At 35.3% G+C, this 16,148-nt stretch overlaps 1 protein-coding gene across 1 annotated transcript; it reads left to right on the forward strand.

The window, feature by feature from the left end:
* The first annotated feature begins 15,384 nt into the window (after positions 1–15,384).
* LOC145600757 (uncharacterized) lies at positions 15,385–15,945 on the forward strand. The gene has a single exon (XM_081656625.1). The coding sequence runs from the start codon at positions 15,385–15,387 to the stop codon at positions 15,943–15,945; it is 561 nt and encodes a 186-aa protein (XP_081512751.1).
* The last annotated feature ends 203 nt before the right edge of the window (positions 15,946–16,148 follow it).

The raw sequence follows: 16,148 nt of genomic DNA on the forward strand, positions 1-16,148 counted from the left end.
GGGTTAGTAAAAGGTCGGGTTACAGTCTGGACGGGTGAAAAATAGGTCGGGTTAAATTCGGGTCTTTACGGGTTTAAACGAGTTAGGGTCATTCTCGGGTTAGAGTCGGGTTCGGTTCACGTCAATTATTTACGGGCTATAATCAGGTCGGGTCATTCTCGGGTAAGTCAGGTTCGGTTCAAGTCAATAATTTACGGGCTATAATCAAGTCGGGTCATTCTCGGGTTCGAGTTGGGTTCGGTTCAAGTCAATAATTTGCAAAAAATGTGTTTCGTCCTTGAAATTCGTCCCTAAAAACATGTGAAACTAACCTCTTAAAATTCAAAGTGAAATATTGAAGAAATAGAGACATAGAGTTAGGATTCAACTTCCGTTCCAATACCAACATGAGATAACGACCTATACATATTGATTCAATAACAAGTCGGGTTGAATTTAGGTCGGGTCAATAACAAGTTGGGTTGATTCGGGTCAGGTTTGTAACATGTTGGGTTGAAATTTGAGTCGGGTTTGTAGCCGGTCGGATTAAAAATGAGCTCGATGAACGCGCTGACGATTCGCCTTGTGTATGCTACAATATTAAAAGGTAAAGCCAAGAAGTTAAATCTTGCGAATGAGCCAAATGTAAGCTACGTTACCATGACCGTCCCCCCGAAGAAGGGAAACAAGATTATAGGAATCAGTAAAAATCGTTAGCGAATGAAACCCTCAATCAAAAGCCCATTGTAACCCTTGCATGCATGCTAAAGCCTCCGCATGTAAAGTTGAGTTACAAATCCCGAAGTTACTGCCACCAATGATTAGATCATCCAACGGGTCTGCATTGATATGTCTATTTTATACAGTGATTTACCCCCGTCCCTTGGTCATTATTAGTAGTGTTTTTGGCTCTTAAGAGCCACTTTTATTACTAATTGGTGTTTTCTAGTGTTTTCGTAGTGTTGGTTGAACTTTGTAGGAATTTGCACTTTTGGAGCATTTTCCTGGGATTTTATGGAGCAACTACGAGCATTGGAGGAGCACGACCATCTTTCGTAGCCCAAGATCGGTTAGAGTAATCAGACCGGTGAATAAGGGCTCGACTTGTGTGAAAACGAGGCATTTGGACCGAATGATTAAAGCCCCTAAGAGGATATTTGGTTTGGGCCAAGTTACGAGCCCAAATGAGGAGTCCAAGCGGCCCAAGGGTATCCGCCCGATGGTCCGCCCGATGATCCGCCCGATGGTCCGCCTGATGGTTCGCCCGATGATCCGCCCGATGGCGCGCCTTTTTGATCGGGCAAAGACGACTTATATCGCAGCAGCCCTTCGCCCGATCAAAAAGGCGCGCCCGGTCGGGCGCTGTGGCACCCGGTCCGGCGCGTGTCTCTGATAGATCTTTTAAGCATCGTTTAGTTTATTTTAGTTTAGGATTCTTGCTTATTATAAATATGTTTTAATTTCGTTAAGCAAATTTAGTATTCTTTTACACTTCCTTATTCTCTCTTTACTTTTGTATTTCTTTCTCTTAGACTTTCTCTCTCTACTTAAGCTTATTTTCTCTCTCTACACTTTATACTTTGTTCTTTACTCAACTCTTTATTCCGATTACTTTGGTAACGATTTCTTTTCTCTTAATCTCAGTTATTTATTTTATTCCTTCGATCATGTCTTATTTTATTGCTTTGATTAGTTTAGATTTATTTATGTGTGAGTAGTTCTCTTTCTAGCTTAGGGTTTATGGGGATCCATAAATAATATGAAGGGGTAATTTATTGTTGTTAATTATCAATTCTAGATTAATTTCCTATTGATTGATTTAATGCTCTGTGACTAGATTAGGCTTGATCTTTTATACATGAGTTTGACAATATTAATTCGAGAGATGAAAATTGATGTTTTGGTCTAGTTTCAATAGGCAGGTTAATCTATAAATGGTTAAGTCGAGATTCGAGAGATGAGATTTAATACCGGTAGATTAATTCTGTGATTGTAATACGTAGCGAAAGCCCTTTATAATATGGTTAATTGATGCATTGATGATTGGTTATTATGTTTTACCCTGGAGTATTATTTATTGGTGAACATATGCCCTAGGTCTTTAATTCATTGATTCCTCCTATTTTATTCTCCCTACTTATATTCTTCGTAGTATAATCTTTAAATCACAACAAATTGTTACTAATAATTTAGATTGCTATTAATTAATTAGGAATAGAAAGACTAGTTTCCCTATGGATTCGACCCTACTTCCCTATTTACTTTAGTTAGAGGACTTAGGTAATTACTTTTGATTAGGTGATACGACTTTAGCCTGTCAGAGAACAGAGCCTAGCTCCTAATCTAAAAGCTACCTAATCCTTTTATAAGAAAGGAAAACCTTTTAATCTCCACCGAACAAAAGCTGCGTGAAAACTTGGTGCAAGAGCCAATTGATCTTAGGTGCAACAAGGGAAGACCCAAAACGCGCGGCCCAAATTAATAATCCAGACAACATATCTGCGATCCGCCAAAATCAACACTACGCTCTACAAAATGAATATTTAGTAAAAAAATATGAACATGAAAAAATGAACATTTTATAATAAAAAATGAACACGTAAAAAAAATGAACATTTAATACTTATAATGCATATGTTTCATAATCATATTATTTTTTATTTCTTCAAATTTTTATGTTCATAATTAAATGCATTATATTCATAATAATATTTTATATGTTCATATATAATTTCAAATATTCATAATGTAAATGTGTGTTGTTCATGAAATATTAATTAAATGTGTTTATGCATGTGTTGTTTCTTAAATGTTCATATTCACATTTTTTACGTAAATGTTCACCTTTTAAATGCTTATATATACTTTAAGAAAACCAATGCTAACGTTCATATTTTGTAATCTTATGTTCACTTTCTGAAATGTATAAGTTTATATTTTTTATGCCTATGTTCATTTTCTGAAAAGCTAGTGTTCACATTTATGAGAATCTATGCATATGTTCATATTTTGCATGATTATGTTCATTGTTAAAAAAAAAATGCAAAAAATCAGATAAAATTCAATTCATTAGAATGAAGAAAATCATATACTACCTCCGTTAACATTTAATTGCAACTTCGGAATATTTTATGTCTCTCAAATAATACCCCAAAGTTGCAACTAAATATTAACGGTGGTAGTATAACCTAATCAATTGAAGTTATGCACAAAGTCACCACATAAGAAATCGAAAATCACACATTTTTATGCCTATGTTCACAATCTGAAAGGCTAATGTTCATATTTTTTATGTCAATGTTCATTTTCTGAGAAACTAATGTTCATATTGTGCTGTTGTTACACCTATTTCTAGGCCTAAGAATATGCGGTGCAAAGGCATTAATTTCAGTCAGCTGGAGTAGGGCCCAAGTAGATCGAGCCCATCCATTTATCAGGTCTCGTGGGTTTCGACTTGGGCTTTTAGAGTTTATTAGCCTAAGTTTCTTCACTAGCTTGGTTCGTAATAATCGCTTGTAAAACTTGGACACTTCTTTACCAATCAAGCCTTTAATTACCGAACTAAATTTACTTAGTACGGCCTTGAGCTCTAAATACTTAGCCCCTGCCTCCTTTGCTCCCGTTCCTTTCCCCTCCCCTCCTTTGCCACTACTGGTGATGTTAGATGCTGGAACTGTTGCCATAGTAGTTGGGGTGTTGCTACTGGTGCTACCTCCGATGGTTGCGACGGTTGCTGTGGCCACTGCTGCTGATGATGTCGTCTGTACCGCCATAGCCAACACCTCATCCCCATGACCCATCCAACTCCATTAACCACCCTCGATCTCCCTTCCCTTTGCTTCCGCCGCCTTCCCCTTAAGTTTCCGCCCTCACTTACCTTCCCATGTCAAATTCCGACCAGACCCCTCTCATCCCCTTCCGATTCCGATATCCCCCACCCTTCCCCCACTATTTCCACCCCTTCAATTCCTTTCCTCGCTCATTTTCGCCCTCTCATCCCTTCCCCGTTCAATTTCGACCGTCCTAACTCCTTCTCCGTTTAATTCCGGCAACCATCCCTTCCCTTCCTTGATTCCGGTTGCCTTTAATGGCGGCTGTTGTTTAGGGTGGTGATATATAGAAAAAGATGAGAGGAGGGAGTTATCAGTAATAAGGCGGAAGGAGTGAAAAGTTTAATTTCAATGGCTAGGGTTTTGGCCGACCGCGCACACGATTTTGATTATATTATGTTGACATTGTGTTAAAGTTCAATTATTTTGATTATAAATAAATTTTCAGATTTCCTAAACTTTTAATTTTGGGTTTTATTTGTTGTAATTTTATATTTTCATGACTCTAATCCCTACAAATAGTTGTTGGGGTTATTAAAACATTGGATTTTGAAGATTAGTTTGGAGAATAAATACTGGAATCTGAAATTTTCAAAATGAATTTCAAATTTTAAAATTTGAAAATGAAATCTTGATAAAAATAATTTTAGAGAGAGACATTATTGAAAACTGAATATTTTGAAATGAATTTACATTAAATACGTGGTAAATATTAATTGGTAATTATCTTTTTTACATTTAAAAAAACTATTTCATCAAAATTATCACGCTCTTTATATTTTAATGTTGTGTTCTTCTATAAAGTCGTGATGTTCATTACAAATATAAGTTATGTTCTTTTTGCTTTTTTTATTTGAAAAAAATAGTTTTGATTCGGGTGCCTGGGTGTACCAACCAACAATTGCTAACCACCTACAATAATGTAACCACCTCCAACAATTGCTAACCATCAACAATTGCCAACAATAATGTATTTTTTTGACACACACCTACAATAATTAGTTTTTATTATTATTTATTTATTTATTTATTTTTAACAATTTTCATAATTTATCTTAGGATTTTTTGACACTGCTTAACACACACACACACACACACACACACACACACATACACACACACATATATATATATATATATATGAGTTTTTTCCCGTGTTTTTAGAGAGCCACGTAGGATTTAATTATCTTAGCGCACCACGTAATATTATAAATTTTAGTTGCAGCCAATTAAATAAGAGATTATTAATTTCTTTTAGAATTAAATAATTCAAATGTCACGTAAGCAAAATCGACTAATAAAATTTTTAAATTTAAATTAATTATATATAAATTATTATTTTTGATTAGGAATTTTATCTAAATATATAAGAAATTTTACCACATAAATACAAAAAAATTTGTTTTAAAAAATTCAAACAAATTGTATATCGCACGGGCTTCATCTAATAATTGCTATTTAGGAATTACTACCTACAATTTTTATTTATTTTTTAATTTTTCCACTTACTATTTTTTAAAACATCTAAACTTCTCACCTGTTAGGCTCTGAACTAAAGTGTGATGTCATGTGGGATCCACTAACTACCTTCTCACCCTATTTCCCTCCTTTTCTTTCTTTCGTCTCTCTTGATTTCTCATTCCTTTATATTGTACTCCTTTCAAAATTATGGAATTAACCTCAAATTAAATTAAATATTCATGTTAATTATTTCACAAATTGAAGTTTTTCCCCAAATTTGAGAGGAGTACAATAAAAGAGAATGAGGAATCGAGTGAGAAAGAAAGAAATGGAGGAAAAAAGGTGGGAAGGTATTCAGTGGGCCCCATGTGACGTCGCATTTGAGTTGAGACTTGAGAGCGAGTCTAGTGGGTAGAAAATTTTGATTTTTAAAAATAGTAGGTGGTAAATTTCAAAAAAAAAATTGTAGATGGTACCTGTTAAAATAGCAATAATTGTAGGTGATAATTGTTAAAAAATCCTTTAAGTTATATAAAGTGATCGTTGCTTCTTAACTCATTTGTTTTATGATTTGATAGTAAAGGTCTTCCTTGCAACAATATTCCAAGTAGCAATGAAACTTCATTTTAGAGTGAGAGAGAAAAAAAAAAAAAAAAAAAAAACAATGGCCTTTTGAAATAAGAAACAAACAAGACACTTGATTTTATTTATTGATATGGAAATAATTAAGCTTCTCATACATAAATGATGAAGCTATTTAAATCCAAAACTCACATTACATTACAAGCATATATAGTAGCATGCATATGTAAGAGTATTGATAACATAAACGACTTAATTGGAGATAGATAGTTGGGCATTAACCGCACACTTCAAAAGGGACTGGAAAGCGGATACTTGGGCATTATATGCACACCCCAATAGGAAAAGGGATGCAATTGCCAGAGCAACAGGAGCTAAATGGTGTACAATAATACCCTTGTGGAAGGCAATCGTGGAGAGGATTGTTAATATTTTTATCAGCAACAAATTCTTGGATTATGATGTTCCTCAGAGAATGAGGATTGTGCATGGGTTCAGCATTTGTAGCAACCATCATTATTGCTACCAAAACTAACAAAATCATCACCTTAATTGAAACCATTCTTGTTTTCTTTTCTTTTCTTTTTTTTTTTTCCTTTTTTGTTTTTGGTGTAATGTGTTTTTGATGATGAAAAAGAGATGAAGAGGAGGACCCTTTTATAGAGGAGGTACTGATTAGGGGTTAGCAAAAATTCCGGGAACCCGGAATTGGAACCGGAACTGGTTAGAAACCGGCAGGTTCAGAACCGAGATTGGACCCGGTGGTTCCAATTCTGGGTAAAGGACCCGGTTATAACCAATTCCAATTCCAATCCTCAACTTTTTGGAACCGGAACTGGTTGAGTACCCAGTTACCCATTATATCCTAAACTAAATAAATTTTGATAATAAAAATATGTTAAATGTATTTAATTTGTAAAATAAAAAAGTATTATTTATACCTAACATGAATACAAATAGCTTAATGCATATATAAATATAAGTATTAAACACTAATAATGATACCAACTAAAATAAGAATTATAATTTGTATTATATTTTAAAAATTACATACATAAGTGGATATCTGGAACCGGAACCGGTACCCGGTGGTTCCAATTCCAATTCCTAAATTTTAGGACCCGGTTAAAGCAATTTCAATTCCGGTTCCGAAATTTAGGACCCAGTTCCAACCAATTCCAAGTCCAGGTCTTAAAATTTTGATCGGGTACTCGGTTTGCTCACCCCTAACACTGATCAATAATACTCCCAAGGGTATAGGGACGACCCTTTGATATAATATCGTATTACATGTAATAATGATCTGATAATTAAAGGTTTTATTAGTAGTCCTTGTCATTCAAATCTCAATTATTAAGTATTAATTAGGAAATTTTGACAATTACCACCTTTTATTATGTCCATTTTAGCAATTAACACCTTGTATTTTTTTTATTTTTTGAAAATTACCACCATCTATTTTCAAAAACTTCAAAATTTACCACCTTCTCCACCACATGACGTTATCATGCCTATTCTCCTCCCATTTCTCATTCTTTCCTCGATTCTCATCTCTCCTCTTACTTTTTTTCCCCCAAAAAAATCAGAACACTTCAATTCACTCCTCTAAGGGTATGTTCTCTTACGTTGAAATTCAGTTCAGTTCTGTTTAGTTCAGCTCAGTTCAGTTCAGTTCAATTCAGCTCCTAATTTCCTTCTTTTATAAAATATTCATTTCAGTTCAGTTCAGCTCAGCTCAGTTCAGTTTAGTTTAGTTCAGTTCAGTTCAGTTCAGTCAATGAGAACAGGCCCTAAATCCAAATTGACGAACAATTATTAGTTGTTGCTACAACATGACAATGATTCCCAAAAAGAAAGGTATGTTATTCATCTTAATTTCCTCAATTAGGGGTTTTCAATGCGTTTTAGGGTTTATGATTGTAATTTTGCGAATCAAATTAACATCAAATTAGGGTTAAAATTAGGATTTTGCGAATCAAATTAAGGGTGAGGGTGTTCAATGGGTGAATTAATTGACAACTAATTCATGAATATAAAACCACATTGCACAAATTAGCATGCAATTACAGTGTAAAGTTCTAACAACCAAAGGCCTCCTAGCTTGGTCCCCCTACAACAATGACGTTTCCAACCCAATTGTACTACTTCATCCGTTCTATTAATATTGCAACAAGGAGGAAATTACGCATCCCAAGGCATATTTTATATGATAAATATCTATAATTGTGTTAGAGTAAAAATTATAAAGTTGATATTGTGAAAGTATTTTGTGAGACGAATCCAACAAGATCCCACATGACTATATTTTGCTTAACGTATAAATCATATTATATAGTCAAACAAGAATGGTGAATAGTGCAAAAAGTCCATTGTTGCAATATTAATAGAATGGAGGAAGTATGATACTTCGCCCGGAACAAGGTACAATTTTTAGCAATTTAGCAACTACTTTGACCAAGAATTATGAGGGAGAGAGATGATGTGACAATAGAGAGTAAATTTTCATAAAGTATTAGGTGGGTGAGGAAGAATTGATTGCCATTAATGGTGAAGGAGAGAGAAGAGAGACAGGGGAGATGAGAATCGAAGTGAGGAAGGGGAAATGGGAGGGAAATAGGCAAGATGACGTCATGTGGTGGAGAAGGTGGTAACTTTTGATGTTTTTGAAAATAGGTGGTGGTAATTTTCAGAAAAAAAAAATACAAGGTCGTAATTGCTAAAATGGACATAATAGAAGGTGGTAATTGTCAAAATTTCCTATTATAATTACACACTCACTTTATACACTCTGTATTGTTCCAGCTTTCATTCAATCAGTAAGAAATATGTATGATACTTCGTGTTTGTAAAAATTTGCAATGTCGCAACAATTTAATTGACACATGAACTAAACACTAAGTTTGATAATATATATCTTACTGCTATTCTTTTGACTGGTTGTCATTTTTCAGTATGTAATTTGTTTAGGACTTTTGTGAAAAAATAACTTTTAGACTCCAAATTTTGCGAAAAACTAACCTAATAATAAAATGTTGTAATTAACTAGTACCTTTAAAGTATAAAATGTTGTAATTGACTACCTTCTAACGGAATGACATAATGACTTTTATTTATGACGTTGATCATGTCACGTGATCCTTTAATGACTTAATTCCCCTTTTCCCCATTTAGGGCTTCCAGCGACAAGATTGAGGATAATTATTATGAAGGTCCTTCTTTTGCTGTTACAAAGAAGTCCAAGAAAGATGGTGAAGAAGTGGTTTTCTTGAGAGAAAAGTTAAACGCTCCAACTTTGTTTAAAAAAAAAAGTGTGCTTTGTGCAGCTGCAAGACCAGTGGCGGATCTTGAAACCTTTTCTTTTAGGGGCCAATAATTTTTAGTGATTAACTTTAAGCAATTAAAAATACATTCATTAGTGACTAATTTATTTATTAGCAAAGCATTACAATTCACAAACCATAAGTATAAAACAAAATTAAAGTTAAAAGCAACTTGTCAATTGATAGATTAAAGGCATGTTCACTTCAGCTTAATTTCAGTTCAGCTCTAATTAGTTCAGTTCAGAATAGGCCCTAAGTAGATAAATAAAGAACGACATTCCAGAAGGCATAACGTGCTCTATAATTTTAATCGAATAATTTATTGATCTTGCCTAAAATTATTAATTTGTTTTTTTAATGCTTACTCAACCTGATCAATACTCTGTATAACGTAGAAATTTAATTGGAAAAAAAAAATTAATGAAACCAAAAGTTTTTTTTTTTTTAAATAATGAAAAGTAGTCATGTACAATCGTACAAATTAATGAATGCCTGATATTTTCACTTATTCTTGGAAGTAGGAATTCAATTGCTACCTTGAATAATTGAAAAATACTTGGGAAAGATTTAGGCTTGTGTCAGTACTTTTTTTTTAAGTGAATTGAGTATAAGTCTATAATATACTTCGGGAAATAATTTTGGCACACCCTAAATTGATTTTGGCACACCTTTATGTGAAAGCACAGTTTTCTATGCTCTACTCACATATGGGTGTGCCTAAATCAATTAAGGGTGTGCCTAAATCAATTAAGGGTGTGCCAAAATCAATTTCTTATACTTCTTTTGATGTAATTAGCTTTCCTAGGCGGCAAAAGCAATGTATTTTTCATTTTTTTTTATTTTTAATTAAATTGGGTCTTTACACTGACTAAAATTTTTTATCCAAAATGTTATCAGGGGTCAAACCCCGTCCAGTCTCTACAATAGTCCGCCTCTGTGCAAGACCTAAAGGCAGATTAAGAAGGGTAGTATCGCCCCCTTAATCCGCCAAGTGATGAAAAAGTCAAATCTGGTAATTAACCATTCTAATACTTAACGTCTGAAATGAAAACATGATTCATTTAAGTATGGGGATTTATCGTGTTATTTTAACATATAAAGTCTAAGGGGGTTTTGGGTGATAAATTTTACTTTCCCAAACTACCCCTCTCATTTTTGTCTTTTTTTTTAAAAAAAAAAAAACAAATAAAACTACCATCTTACAAAAAAACTAACATCTGGAAAAAAAAAAATCCATTTGAAAAATAATAGAAAATTAAAAAAACTTGATAGATTTAGACGCACGAATTTCTCGTAGCTGGTATATTTTAAAATGGAGTATTATTAGCCGCACTCAGACATTTCTAATTTTGTACAATGTAATGGCCCCACTCACGTTAACTACCCAACCACTAGGGGTGAAAGTTCGGTTAGCGGTTTGGATTATAGCCAAAACCGAATCCAATCTGAATTATTTCAATTTGAAAATTTCAATCCGAATCCAAACCGAATAAAGATTCGATCTAATCCAATCCAAACCGAATTAATTCAGTTTTTCAATTTAGAATCCAATCCAAATCGAAATTTGTTCCTTCTTTTGCAACATTCAAATCCGAAACCCGAACTTCACTGAGAAAATTCATACAATCATTCAACCTCTTCTTGTTAACTGCATTTTTTGTAAGAGAGTAATATATTGAGAAAGGAGAATAAGTTTTTTTTTTTAGTTTATATATGAAAAGTGAAAGGGGTTGGATACTTTTACAAAAGAAAATGAGCTTAAAGTGATGGGTCATCGAAATTCAGTTTATAATTCAGTTTTCGTTTTTATTAAACCCCAAACCGAATCCAATCCGTAATACATATTTTTTCATTTCTCCAAACCGATCCAATCCGAATTAAAAATAAATCCAAACCGAATTACTAATTTGGTTTGGTTCAGTTTTAATCCGAACTACTTTCACCCCTACCAACTACATGTTTCATACACTTAAATTAGCTTATATCAAAGGCAAACTCCGACCCCATGGCAACACTAATCATGGAGTGATTACTTGTATTAAATACTAATAATGGCAACTTACCCGCCTTAATGAAAACCGAGTGAGAAATGGGAGGGAAATAGGAAGGGAAGGTAACATGTGGGGCCTACATGATGTCATAAGGTGGTTGAGAGGTAACTAGGTGGGAACTTTTGGTGTTTTAGAAAAGATTAGGTGGTAATTTTTAAAAAAAAAAAAAAAATAATAGAAGGTGGTAATTACTAAAATAGAAAGAATATAGTGAGTGGCAATTGTCAAAATTTTCTTCTAATAATTCATAAATCCTGTATTACCGTGCACAAGGGCGGAGCGCGGGGAGAGTGCTGGTGGAGGCCCGGCCCCCTGTGGCCCAACTGCGGCCTTTTTGTTTTGAAGGCTGGCCCCCTTAGCTATATATGATATATAGAATAAAGGTGGACTTAGATCCAACTTTGTAATGTTTAGCTTTTTTTTTTTTTTTTTTTTTTGAATATTGATGGTTAGAGTGGCTACCGTCAACTTTAGTCACAAGCAGGTCTGGACGTGTGCTGTTCGATTCTTGAAGGAGGGTGTTACTTCCATTTTTTTTTTCCTTTTTTTTTTAATTATCCTTTTACTTTTACTTCTTTTTGTTTTAAAGTAATCTTTTACTTTTTAATTTTAGTCACTACTTGAAACTTGTACTACTATTTTTCTTTTTACAAGTATTACTATTTTTCTTTTACAAGCATGGTATTAGTAATTTTTTTTTCCCCCACTTGAAATTACTAGTATATTTTCGTTTAACCCTTCAATCTTTCTTTTGGGAATCGACGGCCCTGCATAAGGAATTGCATGTCAACAATAATTTACCATTAAGTATGTTTGACTTTGTTGTGTAATTGTGGGCATCATCACGGAGGAAATAGGGTGAATGTAGTTTAATACATACGGAGTAATAAGTATTTTTTTTTTTTTTTTGTTTTTTCAAAGAAGTCTACGTTAAGATAATTAAGGTGGGTTGGTTGCATTGGCCTTTGATAAGTTAAGTGTATGAAACATGTGGTTGGCAGGTTGGGTATGTAGTTATTAGTTGAAGTTGGTGGGGCAATATTCATGAATATGAAAAACGACTTATGTTTTGAATAAGCTAGGTTTAATAATAACTAAAATTTTGTGAGGGATTGAAAAAGAGGTTAATATTTCGACAATAATCTATCGAAGTAGACGGAAATTTTCTACATGGCTACAACAGATCGGTAGACCCCCCACCGAAGAAGGTTGTAAATCACAGCAATCTAAAAGAGGGTATGAAGAATGTACAATCTGCAACAACGATCGTTGTTTTGCTTACGGAATGATTTTATTTGATTCAATTAGGATGTACTTCGTATCTGTTAGATCTACATCTCTTTGTAGATATCGTATGACTTATTTATGAATCAGTTTTATTTCAATTTTTTTTTTGACAACTATTTCAAAAAAATAACTAACAATAAGGTTTAATATAAGTAATTCGTATACTTGGTAGTCCGTTCCTAGCTCATTAAGTCATTAATTGCTACACATGAATTCTTTTTGTGTGAGAAAAATGATCAAAAGTAACAAATTAAACAAAAAAGAACGAGCTGAGAGAGAAATAATTTAATCTCGATTAGGTCTGTAATTAGTTAACCGTGCACTTATACGTGCATATGAATTATAAATATTTGTAAATTGTTAAGTTGCTCTTTTCGTTTGTTAGTGACCATTATTGTACATTACTGTGAGAGTGAGGGATAGCTCAAGTGGTTAAATCTTCTCTCCCGATTTCAGGAGATCTTGGGATCGATTCTCATCCCCGCCCTTGTGGCTTTCTAAACACCCAAAAAATTATTGTACGTTACTGTTAGTGCATTAGTAATGTCTGATCTATATGGTTAGTGACATTTTTTTGGTTTTTCTTTCCTTTTTTTTTTTTTTTTTTTTTTTCATAGTATGTGACTAGTTTTACATGTAATACTACGTATTTTGTTTGCCATGATATCTTCAATTTTTTTTCACACCTTTAATATGGTGTATTGTTCATTCGTGTTTATGATTCTGCTAATTACGATAGTACTTTGGTCATTTTTTTTTTACTTAATTTATCTTTTTCGCAATTTACACATCCCGTGGATTGACACATACAGTACAATTCCTAATGTAGTATCGTGAATTGCATAACCATTAATGGTTATAAAGAAGATAATACTTATCATCTTCATATATGAACTATAGCAGGCTCTTCTACAGCTGATCGTTGTAACGAAGATTATAATAAAAAAGGTTGTATTTATGGCTTGATCTGTTCGCATATGATACATGTCAAAAAAAAAAAAAAAAAATGTTAAGAGTTGTCGGATAAAAAATGAGTTGTCGGATAATTAATTCCTGAAAATATAAATTTACATCTAGTAGTATACTCAAAATCTGTTATTACTCACCCATAAAAGATGTAAATAAAAATAATAAATCAAAATCTAATATCAAGAGTGTGTTTTTATTTTTGAGGGACATTAAGAGTTTGTTAGGATAAAAGGAAATGACTTTCAAAACAAAAAAAAAAAAAAAGAATTAATGGAAATGAAGAGAAAGGAAATAGAGGAGAAAGTTTATTTCATTTGGATAAAAAAATTAGGGATGGAGGGAATTGGAGAAGAGAGAAATAGACCGAGTGATTAAAAAAAATTAAGAAATGTTGAGTTAACGATAATAAATAATTCATATTAAAATGATTTTTTTGATCTGAACTTATTTTTTATGATCTAATCTTCTTTTGCATTGTAATAAAGTAGATTTCAATCATTTAAGAAATCTTATTTAGAATTATGTTTGAGTTTATTGAATGATTGCGCGGCCGATCATCACCCGGAGAAAATTCAGATAAGGCGTATGCTAAGAAATGTTAATAATAGGTGATATTTTTTTTAATAAAAATTTTGTCAATTATTATTGTAGGGGATAGAACCTGCTAAGCTATTCCTTCCAGCTGGGCTCAATTAAGAATAATGTACCTGCAAGCAAAGAGTCGGCATGAGTGACCTCATAACACCTCTTGAGGGGCTAGTTGTATAGGATAGCTCCCGCTGAACTATCGCCCAGCCCCCAGGATGCGCACGTACTCACTGCCGAGAAAGCAATTAAAGGATTGCTCATTAGCCCGGTGGAGTCAGCCCGCAGGGCTGACTAGGCTGAACTCTCCACGAAGGAGATGGTACGCCTATAAATAGAGGGTAAAGTACAACGGAAAAGAGGTTAGACACTCAAGTTATTATATTTTCTACATCTTTCTAAGTACACTTTCTCTCTCTAAACACTCTAACTTAAGATTCGGAGGGGGGTTCCTCGAGCCACCCCCGAGGGCAGTTTACGTGTGCTGCCTTGTGTAGGTAGTTGACGGGACCCAGCTCACCCAGCAAAACCTTTGGATCCACACTTGGAACAATTGGCGCTAGAAGGAGGGGAAGGATCATCTAACCTGAGGTTCACCAACTGAGCTAGGGACTAGTTAACTAACCACCATGGCCGGAGAAGAAACTGTACTGAAACCCTTGTCCAAAACTAATGAGACCAACCAAACACCACAAAAAACACCCCCAGTAACCCTCGATCCAAAAGGATCCACCGGAAATCCTAAATCGACCATCTCTTAGAAATCTAACCCCATCGGATCGACATCGGCTGCTGCTAAAGCGGCGTCGAAACCACTATACCCGGCAGGATCCAGTTCCATTTTCAAATACGGAATGCCGTTAACAGGCGCGAACAATGAGCTCATTGTTTCAGCACCTGTAACCCAGAAACCGCAGCCCGTAAATATGCCAGCCATCCTGCAGAACCTCTCTAAGTGCAGTAAGGAGCAACTGGCAGCAATAACGGCGGTCCTCACCAATATGGGTAAGGGGGCATGTCCGTCACCGACAACGGCAACTGCGGAGCCCGCAAAAAGAAGCCGGCGTCCTCAACCCTCACCCCTGAGCAAAAAGAGCTCATCCAGCTGAGGAAGAAAGTATTGGAGCTGGAAGTTCGTAACCTGGATCGAGAATAGAGCGTGGAGGAAATAACTCCGCTCGATTCGGCCCGGAGAAGCAGGTCCCACGCAGCAGGTCGCCAGCCTCTGAGCGAGGACCCAGCCCGGAGAGAGACAAACGAGCGCGAATCTAGGTTGTTCCAGATAATTCCCCATTTTGCCGGGAGATTCTGGAAGAATCAATGGAGAAGGTAAAGATGCCAAGCTGCAGATACAACGGAACCACAACACCCAAAAGCCACATATCATCTTTTGAGAACCACATGGTACTTTACACTATGACAGACTCAATCTCGTCTAAGGCTTTCCCGCCGACCCTGGAGGGGCTGGTAGCGAAGTGGTATGGAGCCATTCCCAAATGTTCCGCATACTCGTATAACCAGCTGAAGAGAATGTTCATAGAGCATTTCATAACCCTGGTATATCGAACTAAGATGACAACCGAGCTGATGTCATTAGTTCAAGGAAAAGACGAGCCCCTGAGGGAGTTTATCGCCAGATTCAACAAAGAGGCAACGACCATCCCAAATATGAGTCAAGAGGTAGCGCTACTAGCAATGCAGAGTGGCTTACTACCAGGATCACCATTCAGAGCGTATATGGGGCGTAAGAGCCTCAAAACACTTGCTGAAGCGCTAGGTAAAGCGCATGAGTTCATCAAAGCAGACGAGACTGACAGAGCAATGCTGGGTAGGAAAGCACCCGGTGACTCAGTTAAGCGGGCAGAGGTCGCCCAGGCATAGAACACACCCAGGGCGGACCAACCGAGCGGGGCTGAGCAGAGTCGCAGAGAAGCGGACAGGGCAGTGGGGGTGAGAAGGTCAGATCCAAAGAGAGGGCCAAGGCCTGAGAGGTTCAACCAGTATACCGCACTAACCCATTCCAGGTCTCATATATTCAGCGTGAATAAAGCTGATGATAAGTGGCAGAGACCCCCGAGGATGGT

Source organism: Chenopodium album, chromosome 21, assembly GCF_948465745.1.
Source record: "Chenopodium album chromosome 21, dcCheAlbu1.1, whole genome shotgun sequence".
NCBI classification, from domain to species: Eukaryota; Viridiplantae; Streptophyta; class Magnoliopsida; order Caryophyllales; family Amaranthaceae; genus Chenopodium; species Chenopodium album.

Coding starts and splice junctions, on each gene's coding strand:
- LOC145600757 (XM_081656625.1), top strand. CDS start 15,385: ATGGAGAAGGTAAAGATGCCAAGCTGCAGATACAACGGAACCACAACA.